This window comes from Ambystoma mexicanum, chromosome 7q (genome assembly GCF_040938575.1).
Source record: "Ambystoma mexicanum isolate Mex_15411 chromosome 7q, UKY_AmexF1_1, whole genome shotgun sequence".
NCBI classification, from domain to species: Eukaryota; Metazoa; Chordata; class Amphibia; order Caudata; family Ambystomatidae; genus Ambystoma; species Ambystoma mexicanum.
In genome coordinates this window covers 145,166,656-145,185,586 of record NC_090941.1, presented here as the reverse complement: position 1 = coordinate 145,185,586, position 18,931 = coordinate 145,166,656, and the positions used below count along the sequence as shown (strand labels likewise).

The 18,931-nt window shown below is 46.3% G+C and overlaps 1 protein-coding gene across 2 annotated transcripts in view; it reads left to right on the top strand.

Moving 5' to 3' along the window:
- UGGT2 (UDP-glucose glycoprotein glucosyltransferase 2) overlaps positions 1-18,931 on the top strand; it is a 1,923,861-nt gene that overhangs the window by 890,403 nt on the left and 1,014,527 nt on the right. For both annotated transcript variants that reach the window (XM_069639785.1, XM_069639786.1), the window contains one exon: positions 7,122-7,253. In XM_069639785.1, coding sequence (XP_069495886.1) covers positions 7,122-7,253 — 132 coding nt within the window. The remainder of the gene's footprint in view (positions 1-7,121; positions 7,254-18,931) is intronic.

Below are 18,931 nucleotides of genomic sequence, written 5' to 3'. Positions count from 1 at the left end.
GAGAGAGTGTACCCCTCGGAGGACAAGGTCACAGGCTTCAAGAGGGCCATTACTTACTTCCTCACCTGAGAAGTGACCTCGCCCTGGTGTTACCAACACGTATTAGGCACCATAGCAGCAGTCCTGCTGACCGTACCCTACACGAGACTCAAGATGAGGAGATTGCAGCTGAACTTCGCAGCCTCATGGAATCAGGAGCGTGGCTCCCCAGCGGAGCTGGTCAGCATTCCGCCTTCTCTCCACCCGGACCTCACATGGTGGTCCAGGGACCGCAACCTGCGGACGGGCAATCCCTTCCTGCAGCCGGCCTCGCAGGCCATCATTACTACGGATTCCTCCATGGAGGGCAGGGGGTGCACTTTGGACAACCAGTGTCCATGTAGTCTGGACCCTATAGGAGCAGGAATCTCGTATCAACTGGCTGGAGCTGAAACCCATCTGTCTAGCTCTCAAAGCTTTCCTTCCGCTCATTGGGGGCAAAGTCGTCCTCATCCAGACGGACAACTCCACCAGCATGTACTACTTCAACCAGCAGGATGGTACCAGGTCCCCTCCACTGTGCAACCTTGGGGTCAGCATGTGGGACTGGGCCCTGGAGAACAACATCTACCTAAGGGACATCCACCTTGTGGGGGAGTCCAACCTGAAAGCGGCCAGGCTTGACAGACTGGGAGTGGACAGTTACGAGTGGCAATTGAACGGTCAGGTGCTGCGGGAGATCTTCAGCAGATGGGGGCTTCCTCCGGTGGATCTCTTCACCTGCTGGGACACCAAGAAGTGCCAGCAGTTTGAGTCCTGACAGGGGCAGAGCTCCGGCTCCCTGGGCGACGCTTTCCAGATCCAATGGAGCGGCATGACAGTCTATGCCTTCCCTCCTACACCCCTGATCCACAGGGTGATCTGCAAGATAAAGGAATCAAGTCACCTCAGCATCATTTTGATAGCTCTGTCGTGGCCCGCGAGACTGTGATTCTCTGAGCGTCTCAGCCTCTGACAGGCATCCCATTCACCTGCCGCTGGTGCAACAGTGGGGCAGGGTCATGCACCCCGCTCCACAAAGTTAGCCCTTGCAGCCTGGTTCCTGCGCAGGTCACGCTGAAACACCTGGGTCTATCACAGGCTAACCTAGAGATCATTCGGGGCGCTAGGGGCAAGGCCACCAGGAGCGAGTACAAGAGTAAATAGAGGCTAGGTTATGTCACTGGGCCGACTCTAAGGAGATCGACTCCCTTACGTGCATGTTGCATGACGTACTCTCCTTCTCTGCACACCTTGCTCACTCAGGCGTGCAGGTGGCTACATGCTGCACCAATTTGGCAGCCATAGGGGCCTACAGAAATTTGGAGGAGGTGGTCTTCTCTTCCATCCCGGTGGTCAAGTGACATTTGGCGGGTCTCGCCAGGCTCTTCCCTCCCATCAAGAAACCACACCCTGTGTGGGACATCAATGTAGTGCTGGGCGATTTATCGCACAAACGATTCGAGCCAATGGTGTCTGCAGATGTCAGGCTGGTCGCCATAAAAACAGCTCTGTTGGTGGGCCTCAACTCTACTTGCAGAGTCAGCGAGATCCAGGCACTGATGGCTTCAGAACCCTATACTACTTTTCACAAGGATAAGGTGGTCCTGAGAAAACACCTTGCGTTCCTACCTAAGGTAGCCTCCGCTTTCCATCTGAACTAGGAGATAGTTTTACCTACGTTAGTGCAAGACCCTCTGAGCATCGTCCTTAGGGTCAGCAACCGTCTGGATGTCAGACGTGTGCTGAAATTCTATCTGGACAGGACTAAGGGCTTCCTCAAGTCAGACGCTCAGCCAGGCTTTGACCCTTCCAAAGGTGACAATCGGGCATCCAAGGCCTCTATAGCACGGGGGATGGTTTCGACCATCAAGGAGGCCTATGAGGGGCAGCATAAACTGCTTCCATCCAACATGCGCGCCCACGCAGTCAGAGCCAAGGCCACAGCCATTGCATCCCAGCGACAAGTGCCATGACAGGTCACTAGCAGGGCGGCCACCTGGGCCACCCCTTTCGGCTTTCTGTAAGCACTACTGTTTGGACGCCGGCTCTAAGTCAGGTGTTGCTTTCGGACAGGTGGTTCTAAGGAACCTGTTTGCTTAAGGAGGGTCTCCTCTCCACCCTGGGGCTACATTCAGTTGTAAACGCCCATGCAGTATGGAGATAAGGGGACGGGACGTAAGAGTAATTAATAGTTACTCACAGTAGTGACTAACGTACTATTAGTCCTTAGTCACCTTTCCTCCATACATCCCACCATCCTCCCCCCTAATAATACTGGTGTCATTAAGTAATGTTAAATATTGTCGCCGCGTCAATGGGGACTGAGGAGTGGCGCCGAGGGGCGGAGTCAGTGGAGCGCAAGCTCCCAGGGCCGTGCCCCTGCACGCCTCTAAATTTAAAGGGGAAGAAGGTTTTTTCTGGTGAAAAAGTTTCCGTCTCCCATACCTAGCGTGGTACGCCCATGCAGCATGGAGGAAAGGGGACAGAGGACTACTCACTACAGTGAGTAAGTATTAATTTATAACTGAGTCATTATGGCAGAACTCTCCAAAATATACTGATGTTCGTGTCTTTTGAGTGGAGAGAGTAACCGAATGAGCAATGAATAGTGTTTGGAGAAAAAACACATGAACTCATTAACATGGTTTATCAGATCTTGTTTTAATAATTGTTGATTTTGTGTATATTCACACTAATTTCATGCGTTATAAAAAATACCCCTCCCCTCCTTTTTCATATGTAGAGCTATCACGTTTTCTCGTGATAAGGCCTAGTAGTTCTTGTAGTTCTGGTACTTGTAGTCCTGAAAAGACCACCATGTGCTTCTTCCAAATCTCAAGTCACTGCCTTTACTTTGTGAGGTAATCACAACTCTGGCACTGGCATTGGCAATGGCTAGTGGCTCCATTGTCATCACTCACAAGGGATGCACTGGCTATTATCATTCAGGGGTGGCAGGGGTGGACTGTGAACCAAAAGCGGACCTGGAAAAAATGTTCAAAGTGGACCCCATATTACACATTTTCAGCATGTCCAACCCTTTCCTATGAGAACATTTGGAAATAAAATAGGTTACTGCACAAAAGAGGCCCATGGTGCAGAGCCTACCGGGAAATCTCTGGAGTTCTCTATAGGTCAGTCCACCCCTGGGGGTAGGGCTCATTGAGCCATCCTCATCAAAGCCTCATTAGGATTCATGCATGTCAACCCTGAGAATCCTCTATTCAGGTGGCATGGCGAGGGCCATTGCTTTTGGATCCCAACTCTGGGGCCGACAAATGAGGAAGGATCACCTGGATAGGGGATCCCAGGAGAACCGACTTGTGATGCCCTCAGGTGTGACACAGTATCCTACCAGGACAAAAAGAGATGACTAGTATATCCCTGAAGTCTTCATAGGGTATTCTGGTCTCTCTCCTACAAACTCTAGACAGATCTCCAACCAAAGTAAAATCTCAAAGGGGGGCAGAACTTTTTTTCTTTTCATTTTTTTACCCATGATACAGCTTTATCACCCAGTCCCTCAGCTTTCATGAATTGTGAAGACCTGCCTTTTTATTCCCTACTACCATCATTTAGCTGTAAAATGGGGGAAGGAAATTAAACACAGTATATAAACCTTAAACATGGTATTCCCCCTCTTCCAATTTTCAATCGCCCTATTCTCCTTCAGCATTTATGAGATACTGTCACTCTTATCCCGTTCCCCTCCCCATTTCCAGTACTTACTGAGACAAGGAAGCGGTATCCGCGAGTAATGCAGATCCCCAATGATAACTATGCATATAGTACTGAGAGGAGGAAGATGACTAGGGAGGCACACTGCAATACACTACAGGGATGTCCCTCCAATGAGGTCAGGCAGTTGAATCCAACTATGCAAACCTACACCCTATTGAAACACGACCAAGTTATAGAAGGTGGAGTTTTGCCAAAGTGAGTGAGCGAGTTGTGGGAGCAGGATGCGGTTGCTGCAGCTGAGAAACCAGAGAAGCCAAGAGTCATCCAGTGGAGAAAGAGACGCTGGGATGCTGACCCGCTGCATAGTGAATTGTTGGGAAAAAGCGTGGCGAGGGAGCTGTGTCTTCAAGGAGCCGGAATCTCGAAGGGCCCTGAAGTGTGTGCTCAGTCATGTTAATGGCGTTAAGAATGCTTGTTCCGCTGGGTGTGCTGATGGTGCTCAGGAGTGTCTGAGGAGCAGGCAGAGAGACGCTGACCTCAGCCATGAGAAAAGAACATTGTGAAAAGCATCATGCTAACCGGTGAGTGTCTGTAAGAGTGAGAAACTCGGTTCATGTGTGGAACTGAAACAAGTGATGTGCAGGCGGCACATTGGTGAAAGCTCCACATTTGAGGGGGGGAAGTAATGAAAGTAAAACTTAGCAACAATATGAAACAAGGTAGCAGCGTGCAAGCAGCACAGAACCATGGGAATTGAAAGCTGTATGAGATAAAGTAGCAGCATGTGGGCGACACGTTGCCCACCGTTCCGAAGCAGGAGCAAATGAATGAAGGGCAAAAAGGATTATGTGGAACAAAGTACGAGAGTGGTCGCACATACGAAGTATGTATGCATCCTCGAAAGGCTCTGATATGTATCCTTGTTGAAACCAGAAGAAAGAAATAGCGAAAGCTATTGAGGAAGCAGCGGAAGGGGAGCTACACAAAAGTGAAGTTGGAGCGAAATCCCCAAAGTGTTGAAAGGTTGTGTGAACCGAATGGAGAAAGAAGCCAAGATGAATATGTTGTAGAAAATGGACAAATTATAAAGTAAGAGGCATGTTAAGAGCCCCAGGTACCCAGTTGCGTGACCTGTAGTGGGTGGACTGAGCGGTCTGACAACTGCACCACGACTAGGGGGCCACAACGAAAAGCATTTGTATTTTGGGGAAAGGAGCCCTGAGAAGTTGAACAATCTGTGGAAACGGAGTGGCTGCATTTGGGGGAAGGGAGCCTTGAGAGGACTAAAGAGCTGTAAGAGAAGAAGCATGGGGAAGGGAAACCCCCAAGAGACCTAGTGAACTTTGTGAACTGATTTGCTTTGAAACGAAGCGAACAGCACCTTGAGAGTCTAGGGCACTTTTGTGATTTGAGTAACTGTGAACTGGCAGAGCGAAACCTGAGTAGAGGGCCATCTGAATCCAGCTCTCTCTTTCTATACTTTTGGAAGACTATTTTTCTTTTGAGAATCCCTACATAACATTTGCTTAGATGTGAGGGCAAGCATAGGTTTGACACAGACAAATTTTGTTTTGTGATTTACGGACATAGACAAACCTTAGAAGCATCAGTTAGGGGAAAACCCAGAGTAGAAATAGGGCAAGAAAGGCGTTACACCAACCTTAAGAGTTTAAATAAAGTTTTTCAAACGGTTCTCCTTGTGTCTGTGGCATCTGTTGGATAGTTCAGGGGCAAGGCCTTCGTCTTGGAAGTAAGACAACTCAGCGCAACACAGGTTTGAATCCTCATCCCGCACTTAGAAACCACTTGTTGGTATTAAGCGCGTTATAAAAGAACAATTTAATTAAATTAATTATAATCTCTTGATACCATGCCTGTCTCTCAGAGCCTATGTGGGGAGTGAGAAAAAAAGCTAAGGGAACTTTTCCAATGATATCACTTGATGACCTCCGCGACCTCTTTGACACACCAATGCAACAGTGCAAATTTGCAATAAAGAAAACTGAGACCTTGAGTTCCCCTACTCCGTTTGTCAAAATGAGAAGGAAGTGCTTTGATCACACCTTGTTACTGCGCCAAGAAAATGAAGATGATTCCAAATTACTTCTTGGTTGTGTTATATTAGTGGCCCTTTATGATAACACATGTTTCGGCAAAGTGCCTTTCTCAAATCAGGGCATATCTCTATATTTTCTTTGTAACAATTGTTCTGTCTAAATATGTGTTCAACATAAAGTGCACATTCAATTGGACGTAAAGTAGACAGCATCATATTCAAAGAATGTACAAACATATAGTCAAAAATGTAAGAAAAAAAGAGACCAGTAATTTGGGAATGAGAAAATAGTACCCATTAGGAAATAAAAAATGTGTAAAATATGTTATAGTACATTAAACAGTTGTGTTAATAATAACAAAATACAGAGATGTAATGAAAATGAAATGAATGAGACAGATTTAGGGTGGGGGGGATAAGGGAAGGAAAGTTAGGTAAAAATTGGAGTACAAAGCTTCACATGAGGACATTAGTCAGTTTCAAACTCAATGTCGATATTATTATTTAACAGGTTACAAAGAAAAAGCTCGTACCCTATGGCGTCACTCTTAAGCACTAGGGTAGTTATAAACTGTTGAATATAACTGGGATAAATCCCAACTGGAAACGGTAGGAAAGAGGGAAGGGCAGGAAAAAGGGGGGTGCGGGGGGAGTCATATCGATACTACATGTACAGGTCATTGTAATATTCGCATAATGTATATAGAAAAAATATATCTCTAGCATCTTGATTGGTACTCCAATTTTTACCTAACTTTCCTTCCCTTATCCCCCACCCTTAATCTCTTGTCTCATTCATTTCATTTTCATTCCATCTTTGTATTTTTTGTTATTGTTGACACAACTGTTTGATGTACTATAACATATTTTAGACATTTTTTATTTCCTAATGGGTACTATTTTCTCATTTTCAAATTATAAGGTAAAAAATGTAAGAAGAAAAGAGACCCAAATGTGGGGAGCGATGTGCCTGGTTAAGGTACCTAGTACAAGGGTGAGGACGCGGGCCGCTTCCCATGCAGGCTCTGTTTTTTCATGTTGCAGCAGACCCCGCCTATATACTGTGACAGACATGGCCCTCACTGGCGAACTGACCCACCAAGTGACAGATGATACCCAGCAGTTACCCAAGGGGGTAGGGTGGAATTGTTGGACGGTTTGGGGTGGGGGAGAAGATGGTGGAGGGTTTAAAAACTGTTTTAGTTTGGCAAAATGAGAAAAGTACAGTGTGTGTGGAGTTGTCAAGCAATTGTTTCCCAATCAAACTTTGACTTCCAATGATCTTACAACTGGCAAAAAATAATAAAAGCCATTTAAAAAAAAGGGCTAATGTTAATTGAATGCTTGGTTTGTTGCACATCAGGAAATGGATGCTGATGCATTTGAAAAGAAATACAACACCATTGGAGTTGATGTCATCCGCACCCACCACTTGTTCTGCCGTGAGGTTCTAAAACTGCTTCCTGGTCAGATGGCTGTTGTCAGCAATGGGCGGGTAAGTGTATGTTCACTATGCATCTTCTTGTGTGATTTATTAACATAATATGTTATGACTTCAAATTGCCTTTAAGGTGAAAATAAATAAATAAAATGTCTGAAAGAAATCTAGATATGTTTTTGGTTTACTTTTTAATGTAAGTAATATGCAGACACTTCACATCAAGATAACGTTTGCATTTGTTGGGTAGCCATTTAGGATGGTGTCAAATCTTTTCAGCATGTTTCCCATAGTGCTCATATATACTGTGCACAAATATATTCCATGTTTTCTTTATATTTTCCTTTATTGTTGTGTTTTACTTTCAGTTTTGCTAAACCTCTGTGATGGTTGGAGGTTTTGAATCAATCATGACCTCTGGCATTGCTCTGTGCAACCCTCCAGACCTTCGATTTTCCTGCAGAAGGGATGTGATACAGCACATATGTGCTGACTGGACTGCCCCATTAGGGCTGGGCCAAGCCTAATTTTCCAATGTTATTTTCCAATACTGTAATGGCATGCCAGCCTGAAAAACGATGGCCAGGAGGGTTTCCCGAGCAACAGCAATGGTTATGATTAACCCAAAACCTTCCAGCTGCCAACCTTCAGGTTTGGTTACTTGTAATTTCACCGTTCATAATTGTTTGATTGCCATGTATGACTTTAGTTTTCCTCTTTTCCATGTGCCTAATCACTTCTGGGACCTATTTTTGCTTGGACACTAATCTTGTTTGACAAACACTGCATCGCCTGAGCAAGTCAATGTGCGTACTAAGCAGCATAATCATTTCGTGACTGTCAATCCTATTACCTTATGACATCACTGTAAATTCCACTACATGACCTCTGAGCTTAATTACATTGCAGAAAATATGTTTCCTGATATCTGGTTGAGGGCCAGTATTTTAAAAATGGCTGCCATTAATCTCTTCAAACAGTGGCCAGCAATTAGAGAAATTAATGTGCATTTTTTGACTCTGATTTACATGCAGTGGGAAGCAATATGATTGGCCCAGCTTGAAGACGAAGCCGAGTGGACTGTCCGTGATGTGAGGTTGTGTGATTTGAACATCAAGTGATACAAAGGGATTGCCCAGCAAGATCGCAGATTGGTGGATTGGCTATAGGAGACGCATGTGTGGCTCAGCAGAGTCTCACCGTCTGCCATCATTTACAGACTACTTTCATACTTGCTGCTCCTGACGCGGATGTTCGTTACACGGTTGTTTCTACAAATTACGCTTGAACCTGTGCCAGCCTCCAATGCACTCCCCCTGTGCAAAATGCTTGCGGCAAGCGCTAATTTAATGTAGCCTGATTAAAAATGTATGCAGGCAGGAAACACTGTGCTCCCGGTCCTACCCTAGCGTTGTCACTGCATGACAGATAATAATCATTTGTTTTATTTTTTCAAATGTTTATATTGCTCGAACAAAGCACAAAAAATGCATCTGAGCGCTTAACAATACATACATATATAATAAGTAAATACAAAGCATTAAATAAAGACATGAAGATATTAAAACCAACTAATTGAAGTTAAAAAAGGTAAAATAATGAATTAAAAATCAGTCTGAACACTCGAGATGGACTTCGTTTTGGGTTTCCATAGCCAGGCTGTCAGAATATTCCTAAACCTCAAATACTCTGGGATTTGACATGAATCACTCGGTAACAGCAGGCATACAGTGCCCGAAAAGGATCGTTTAGGAGAGGCTGTAGAGTCGCCTCTCAACCCTCCTGAAATGTTTCGTTTAGCTGCTAGTTACGTGGGGGTCTGCACATGGATCGCTTTGAGGGTATACATAGTAATTTCAAAATAATCCCAGCTTCCAGAGGTAACCAGTGCAGGGAATGGAAGTGGAATAATGCAATAAAATGTTCAGACTTTCGAGGCCAGACGTGCAGCTGCATGAAGTACAGCGTTTGAAGGAGCCAAGGAATTTTGTGGAATAACAATTAAAATAGTTTCCATAAAATATTCTTGACAAAAATCAATGATTGAACTAAGGTCCTGAAATGATCAACTGAAACGCCAGTACAAGGCCTCCAATCCCTATTCAACAAGATAATATATCAATCAAGATCTCTTGATCGATCGTGTCGAATGCCGCGGACACATCTAGCAACACCAGCAGACAAGAACCTCTGTCATCTAAAATCTGGCAAATATCTAAAATGTCTAAGGTAACAGTTTATGTGCTACCGCCTCGTCGAATAGCAGACTGAAATGGTGGAAGAAGATTCTATTTGAGTATCCAATCAAAAAAACAACCTTCTCCATTCGTTTACCCAAGAATGGCAAAGAAGTAACCAGCCTATTCCTGGCCAAACAATCTACGTCCAGTTCAGGTTTGCTTTTTGAATAAAGGAGAAATGTTATTGTTCTCTTAGGTCTCGTTGTTTCTTTTAGAGCCTTATAATATTTCACATTTTTCTTCCTGACCTTTTACAATTGAAAGTGTTCTTTTACAAAAGCGGTTGGGCAAAGGTCATCCGAAAAATAAGTAACTTTAGTGTTATGCATTAACATGAGTTAAGCTTCATCAGGCAGTATAAAAGAATCCCAAGTTGTATTTGTTTTACAAGATAGTGGGTCTATAGATGTGGAAGTGATATCTTTCTGAATATCTCTGCTCTTTCTTCTTACAGAAAAACAGTCATGATTCATGGGTGCCAGGTTTACAAATGTATTCATGTGGGCCCAGGCAATGAAGTGAAAAGGCCAAAATGGGGGATTTGACCCCATGAAATCGCAAGAAGTGACATCTTGGGCGGGGAGGATAGCTCGGGGGCAACGACAAGAAGAGAGGTTTGAATTCTCCTTTCCGGAAGGTGAAAGGTTCCACTATGTTCAAATTAGGCATTGGATCACATCTGAAGAATGTAGAGAGGCAGCCAACAAAGCCCCAGTGGGTCTGGAACTTACAATGAAGGAGGGTGTCCCAGGGAAGGCTATTTCGAGATTGTACCCCACTATCGCCCTGTCCAGTAGTCTGTACAAATTGCTGTATATGAGAAGTTGGGAACAGGACTTGGGCATGCCCATATCGGAAGTAGAATGGGAACAGATCTGGGGGAGGCTGCAGAAAAGCTCTAGATGCTCCATAATCAAAGGGTCAGCATATAAAATATACATGAGATGGTATATGACCCCACTGAGACTACACAAGGCGAATCCAGACATTCAAAGGGAGTGTTGGAGGAGATGTGGACAGGTGGGCGATATGGGACACGTGGTGGACATGTCCAAAGGCCAGAAGTCTTTGGAAAGAAATTCTAGGTCACATTAAACAAATTCTGGGAATACAGTTGCCAATATGTCCAAAGGTGATCATGCTGGGGGCAGTAGTGGAGGGCTTATATGGGGCAACTGGAGCAAGAGCAACTCTGATCACCCACATGTTGGCGGCGGCGCGTATCACGCTTGTACATAATTGGAAATCGGATACTGGCAATGTGGTGGGTCCGACTGTGGAGCATTATGGCTATGGAAAAAGTGTGTGCGCTAGCAGTGAGTAAATACCAGAACTATGTGAAGGTTTGGATTCCTTTTCACTAATTTGTAGATGAGAGACAATCAATTCCACAAACCAGCCATTCTCAGAAATGTTTCGGTGCTGTGAACCCATGAGGGGATGAACTTTGACTGGAATACCAGAGTGTCCCTTCCAGTGTCCATGGGCTTAAACCTGATCCCAAGTATGTAATGACTGACTGAATTATGACTGGACACCTGAATGCACCATCATTGTTAAGTTTGCGAGTTGAGAAGTGGGTGGGCGGAGGCTAGAGGGTGGTGGGTGATCCGAATATATTGGCTCCGAAACAAGCCTCATGTTGTATGGCACATACGCATGGCATTGGTTGGTGCTTGAAATAAAATACAGCTTGTAAAAAAACATTTTTTAAAACAAAATCATCAGTCAAAAGGAACAAAACTGCAGTCCTGTAGAAGCGGATATTAGCTTCCTGTAAGACCGGCAGTAAGGTTGACCGTCTAATGCTGCTATAGCCAGGGCAAAACAATAACAAATGGACCAAATCCTTTTTTATGTAACCATACACGGGTACCCTGCCAAATCGGGATATCCTCTCCAATAAACTGTAGTTCCCCTTAAAAGGAGGCAGTCAAATCTCGCACAGGAGATTAATATGGAGCTCTACTAAGAAAGATTGCTGGTTAAATAGGCTCTCTCTCCTTTACCTGGCTCATCACTGTTTGCTCTTTGTCAGAGTTGGTTGGATGCTCCAAATAAAAAAGGTCCTTTTCATTGAGACCACTTCCCCCAAAATACATTTCTAACGCTTCAACTGGGCTTTGGTCAGCAGGGCATCTGGGAGGGAAAGAACCCTTATGTTACCTTAGGACAGAGCTTTATCGATATACTCAAGCCACAGGAGTTTTCTCCAACCATCCTGGACATTAGTGACCTGATTATAAAGTGGCAAAAGGAAGCATGTTCATTTGCCCAGATTCGATTACTACATTACCCAATACAAGGAAGGAGAAGCTTTGTGTGTGTATATTTTAATTACAGTCCGCTCTACTGATTTATCGTGTCACCATTTGTGAAGTTAATTTATAGAAATAATTTAGTGATTGATTTGTGTGGTGTGTGTTCAGATACCTGCAACAGTATATAATTTAGGGGGGTGCTAGAGAGCCCGCAGCCAGGATGACCACTTCTCCATGAGCTCTGGGTACGGCCAGCTGACTGAGGAGGCCAACACTGTATCAGCCAGGATAACGAGAGCCTTAAAGGCAGGGGAACACTTATCTGTGCTGTCGATCTGCAGCCCGAGCCAGGTATCCAGGGACCACCGTTATACACCGTAAAGGTGCCTTGGGAACTGTGTGGCCGCACCCCCGGGGAGACCCGGGCGGGCGAGGAGGGAGGAGCGGACGCTGCAAGGGCACAGAGCCGCATGTGAGGTGACTGCTAGTGGTGTGGCTGCCGGTGCTCGAGGCTGTCTGGAGCGGCCTGGCAGAGGAGAAAGGCTGGGACCGAGTGGCGCATGCCGGGATCGGGTGAGGAGGAGCAAGTGTGGGGAGAATATCCAGTCCTGCATCAGGAGCCGCTCTGGGGGATCCGTGGGACTGCGTCATCCAGCCGGAGATTGGTCCTTCTGCGATGGCCAGGACGGGGTGAGAGGAGGTAGGCTCCCCTTCTGGGGAGAAGCTTGACAGCAGCTGCGTCTCTTGGCCACCAGCGGCAATACATGATCAGGGTGTGGACGGGCCTTCGCCCCCCCTTCCTCTGGTGGCAACAGCTGGTCGGCATCCTCACCGCTGGTAACTGCGGGCTGTCCCGCTGCACCACCTACTACACGCTGGTGATATCAACTGCAGCGGTGGCCCCTCGGAAACACTGAACCGGCTTCCTGATATTGTAATAACCTAACAGCAGCCAGCCACTGCTCCTACCACCCTGGCTTAATAGGAGCCTGGGAAGGCATTACGCATAGGACACAGCAAGCCCCAACGGCTATAGCACTCACACCCACCATTCCTGCATCAGCGCACTCTCACGCAACCCAGGCAGATTCTATGGCTGCCAAACTGATGGTGGCCTGGGCCCGCACTCTGTCTAGTGTGGATGTAGTCGAGCCCGGGAGGTATACTTCTCACTCCAATGCCCTCAGCCCAGTGAACAGTCATTAAGTCGCCAACAGCGGGGAGCCCCGTGCCAGCTCTGGGTTTTCCTTGTGCGGGACAGCCCTGACTCCTCTGCTGACATGGACCCTTGACAACAGAACCGCTGCACGCATCTGGAGCCTCAATTCAATGGGCTTGCCATCCCTGGAGTGTCCACTAATCCTCTGGCTTGCCATCACCCCCTGAGACATCATTAGGAGCAAGGGAGCAAGCTCCCCTAAGAACACTGCAAATGGAAAAAAGGCGCCCAGACCATTTTGACAGCTGGGGGCACTTAAGCTTAAAGATAAGGAGCACCGCCCGCTTTGGGGCAGTGAGTGCAGAGCCCTCTTGAGAGGTGCATGGTGGAACAGTGTAAGAGGTGCTATATGGCTATGGGCAACAAGCGGCAATCCCGCTTGCCATTCTCCCTAAAGGAGGGACTAAGTAGCGGGGCGAGAAGATGTTGGCACCCCGCCCCGATACCTCAGGCAAACCAAGCCTACCTGGACGACGGCATCAGAGCTCAGCCTAGTACTGGTGGAAATGCGGTCCGGCTTTGCGTCCATGAATACGAAACTGGACGGAATGGCATGCAAGGTCGACCGTATGCAGGAGCGTATCGAGAAGGAGAGTGAGCGGATATCTGAGGTGGAACATTGAGTGGGAAACCTGGAGGACACCAGTGGCGAGGTATTACAGGAGATTCGATCGCTCCAGAGGGAAGTCATGGCCATCAAAGAAGAGAACAAAGATCTGGAGGCGAGATCCCAGAGAAACAATATCAGGGTGGTGAGGGTCCGGAGTCTCTACCGCAACACAACATGAAGGTCTTCATGGAAAAGTTTATACTGGACGTTCTGCAGGCGCCACCATGTGTAAACAATTTTTGATTGATAAACTAAAACATTCAATAAAAAAAATGTTTTTTGATTTAGAGGGCATACAGTGTATCGCAGGTGACCCCTAGGCTAGGCCAGAGCCCACGCCCAATCATAGCTCGCCTGTTAAACTACAGGGACCGCAACACAATCCTTCACAGAGCCCGTGAGCTACAAGACCTAACCTTTGAAAATGCCTGAGTGTTGTCCTACCCGGATTTCACCCCTTCTGTCCAGAAGGCCCGCCCCTCTTTCTTGGTGGCAAAAAGAGACCTCTGCGATCGCAGAATACAATATGCTATACCCGTCCAGACTGCGTGTGCAACATGGTGGCCAGGCACACTTTTTTACTGATCCTGGAGCAGTGCAAGACTTCCTTGAGACGTTGCCAAAGGAGTGACGGTCAACTCGAACCTGGGCTACATGACCAGGTGATGGACCGTCCCTGAGTCCGATCGCTACTGACTATTGGGGAAGGTGGCCCATGGCTGAAAGCGACCACAATTAGCCCTGCAATCCTGATGTTCAGTATGTAATGTTCTTCCTGGTGGGTTATAGAAATGCTCGCCCATGTAACGAATCAGTCCAGGGGCTGAGCAGAAATGGCTCTGTATGGGCCTCCACCTGCGGTCAGAGGCAGTGTGCGGGTACTTGGGCAACACAGTCCGGCGCCCCCGGGCTGTGGAGCAAATTGCTTGTTGGGGAAGGGAGGGTGGTACAATTAAATGCTAGTTGGGGGTGGGCAGTGTGGGTGGGGGAGGGTATGTTTGGGGCTACGTTGGTGTCCAAGGGACTGGTGGGTGGGGGAACGAGAAGGGAAAGTTGGGAGTTATTTCAAAATGATTCACATCTCTTACGTACAGGTAATGGCAGTGGTGAGATACGTGAATGCTCGGAGGTAAGACTGGGCCGCCTGGACATGACCTTGAGTCAATGGTGAGCTGTAAGGTGATAAGTTGGAACGTGCGCAGGCTTAACAATCCACCTAAGGTCCACAAGGTAAACCAGAACTGTGAAAGACACAGAGCCAAGGTGGCGCTTTTACAAGAAACTCGCCTTGCCAGAAGGGGAAACGAGAGGGTAGCCAGGTCCTGGGGGGACTGCAGATACTGCACTTCCTATTCCACATACTCGGCTGGGGTCATGATAATTGTAGTTCATTCCTGTGAAACCTGTTGCTCCATCTTTGCACTTATCCTTGATCTTGATGTTTCTGGTGGGGTTTGCTTTTGAGCTCGTACATTTTTGTTTCTCCAGTGTTCCTGATTGCTATCTCTTCAGCACACCTTGTGAGTTGCCAAACCTTTGTGTGGACTCTCCTTTCTTGGTGTTCTCTATCGATCCATTGTCTTGATCTGAAGAGGGGGCTCAACTTCTGTGTTTGTCAGTCCAAGGAGAACCCGGTCAGCAAATAGCTGTGTTTTTGATCTTGCTGGTCCACAAAAGGCCAAAGCCAATTCTAAACAGATTATCCCTTGGTGGATTTCCCTGTGTTTCAAGACTTGCCACAAGCTGGTGCACAAGTTATCAGGTCACGTTTGCCCAGGGGCCAGCCAGGTGGCTACGTCTGAATTGCAGACAGGTGTCCACTTGCTAGGTATTTATCAGTTTGTAGCATGGCCCACTGTTTGCCTTTGCAGAACGTTTGTGCCTAGTAAGGATAGGCTCCCACAGTGTATGATGGATGGTCAGTCGTGTAGAATGTTTGCATTTTGGGTTTGGGTACATTGCCAGCTATTGTCCACCATTCTGAGATACAGTACTGCTTTGGAACTCTTTCAAAAGATGTGGAGTTAGTGGGAGAATGGAATCCATTACAAGAGCCAATTGCTTCTCTTCAGTAATGAATAACACAATTCCAGTGTGCTGAGGAGTGTGTGGCTTCTTCCCACACACTAGAAGCATGTGATGAACTGCCTGTAGTGGCTGTTTATGATTTATTGGCCCTGTGTGTTGCACACTTCATTGGGGGCATCCTGCATCCCCCACTCGGAAGACTTTCGAAAGCGAGCTTGGTATTGCACCTACATAGATTTGAGGGTGGGCGATGTGTCGCACTTGAACGATTCCCTGAGGGCAGGCAATGATCGAACCTATATTGATATGGGGGTGGACTATGTGATGCATTTGGATTATGTAAGGGTGGGCAATTTATTACTCTTTCTTTTTTTTGCACTTTCTTTATAAACACACTTGGTAACACATGTCGCATTGCAGCAAAATGACAGTAGTAACAGAGGAGCCAGGACAGATGGGCTCTGGTTTGGGTAGTAACAAACATAGGTGGAGGAGACCTGGATGGACGGTGATGTGGATATTGTAGTTAATGCTCAGGGAGTTCAGTAACAAAGGGATAAGATTACAATGTATTACTTTTTAATGCTTTCCGTTGATGGGCATTTTCTCTGCACTTGAACTGCCTTCATGGGGGTAATATTGAATTTGAACGTTATCGAGATTGGCCAGCGTATTGCACTTAGAAGAACACTGAGGGTGGTCAAAATAATGCACGCAGACTGATTCTGGAAGATGGGAAATGTGTTGGACCTGGATGGACTTGGTGTGGACTATGTGCTGCATTTGGACTGTTAAGGGGTGGGCAGTGCATTGCTCTTTAATGCCTCTTGAGGGTTGGCTTTATCCCTCCACCTGAGCTGTCTGATGGGGGCAATGTATTGCAGTTGGACAGACTGGAGATTGGGCAGCGTATTCTCACTTATATGAACACTGGTGATGTGCAAGGTATTGCACTTAGATTGAAACAGAGAGTGGTCAGTTTTTCCACTTAGACAGAGTTGCCGGTGATAGCCTTTGTATAGCACTGGGAAGGGTTGTATAGATCACCAGGGTGCTGCACTTACTTGGTCGCCCTCATGGACTTGACTAACGGTTTCTAAGCGATTGTAGAATATGCTCCACTACATGTAATGCAGGTGCTGGCAGAATGCTCTCTTTACCGCTAAGTGGGGTCTTGAAGGTAGCCACCTAATGATAGCTGGAGGCATTCAAAATGCCCCCACTATAAGTTACCAACCGAGATGTATCAGAATGATTCAGAATTTACCAATCCTAGTCTTTCACTTAATTATAACCAATGCTTTTTTTTTTTCACTCCCCATCCGCACCGTTGGAATTAGCCAAAGGCACGGCCGCACTGTAAACATATCTGCTTTCACATAGAACTCGAATAACACTCTGCACAACACTGCTGCCATAAGAACGTAGCTACCTTTCACAACAAAAATTCAAACCGTAGCTGCACACGTAACTGACTTTCCTCTTACACATCTCTCCTTCCCCTGCCTCCCCCGATGATTTCCCTAGCGTGCCTTTCTCCATCCATACACATGCTTATTAGACATGGGTGCGTAGCAGGGACTTGGGCCGAGCCCCTATAACCTTTCATGGCCATTATGCACACACGCATACTAGCACCTCCTAACTTTCCGAGACTACAGTCCCTCTGAGGGTGTTGAACCTACAGCACGTCGTGACCATACACATGGTGAAAGGTCCTATACAAGCGACAAAATGAAATGATGCATATGAACTTCCTTCCCGAAAGTTCCTCATTGCACTCACTCCAACTCCTTATATAACTGGAAGAATGACATTACTCACTGCCTCTGCTTTCTTTTCCTGGTAGTTCTCATGCTCCTTCTGGTCTCCGAAGCGTGGGAATTGGGTGCAATAAGGAAAAGGCTGGGAGCATTCCAGCAACAGCACCCCCCCCCTCAGCCCCGTGTGATTGTTCCAAGATTTTCAGAATCAACTGCATCTTGAACTATTTCATAAAATGAGGCATCTGTGGAGGAAGATTGTACCCATCACAAAGAACATTACCCGCAATGAGTAGGTTGTTCTCCTCTTAGCCGTTCAAAAGGGAACCCCTTTGATCTCAAGTTTGTGCTGGTGTCTGAACACACGCACAGTAGACAATTTTTCAGTCCAAAATCACTTGTTCACGCTGGACCCAGTTTGTATAGAAATGTTGCATTGTTACTTCAAGGACAGAACTACTCAGTGTTGGATCAGATTTGATGACGTTTCGTTGTATTCATTGTTCTCTGTTAGTCCATTGAGCTGTTGAGTCATTCACTCCTTTCAGCCTAGCACCAAGTCCCTACCTGACGTTGGGTTCACTCTAAATCCCTGGTGGTAGTGGAATTGGGGTGGAGTTTGAGAGGAGGGTTACAATTCGGAATTTGAGGCCATAATGTATGAAAACACCCAGTTCTATGAGAATATATTGCTCTTTCAATGGCACTTGCCAGATTAGGACGATCCTGGAAATTAGTAGCCTACCTTCAGCATGTGGGGATTTTTTTTTCCAAGGGGGTTACCTGGAAAAAATAGTAAAAAATCTCACAAAACGACTGCTGACCTGCTGCTCTAAAATAGAAAGGAAAACGGATGTGCAGTCTTAGCTGTGGGTCCCGCGTCTCTTAAACTTCTATGCTTCGCTCTACTTGCACGGGTGAATGCTGATGTACGAGTCAATGTTCTACTTCTGCTCAAGGCAGTAATCCGACTAAAATGGTTGATCTTTCCCCAGAAGTATCTGTAGATCTAGAACATGAAGGTAAAAGAGGAAAGTGGCCATTATACGGAGTCAAATGCTGTAGTTTATGGGCTATCATGCGGTGCTCAACATAGTATTCAGCCACAAGTGACTGCTTTGAGGCATGATAATTGCAGCCATTTTAAGGCTAATTATGATTCTTAACCAGATAGTTTAATGCTTGAGGAAGCTCTGCAGGCAATTCCAGATACATTCTCGTGCTGAAAATATCCTCATTTGCACCTGCAAGATGCACAGCGTTCGAATGCGTCTCTAACGAGGAACGTGCATGCTCTAGTATGTCAAACACGCTTTACGTTTGCAAAAAGGCCCATTCTTTCTCACTCACAATCTCATGCGAAATTGGAAAGATGTGTGGAACAAAACTGAAGACAAATCTCGCGAAAGTTATCTTTTTTTTGTTTTTCGTCTTACTGTTAAGCATGTAGTTTCCGTGACCCTTAGTTTACACTGTGCAACTCCTGGAGGCAAACAGAACGCACATAACACTCGACGCCTTAAAATAGCACAACGCTTTCCAGCAATGTGTGAACTGTGTTGTAGTTGCTAAAATGTTGTAGAGCAACTTGCCAGCCATGCTTTTATCAGTTGT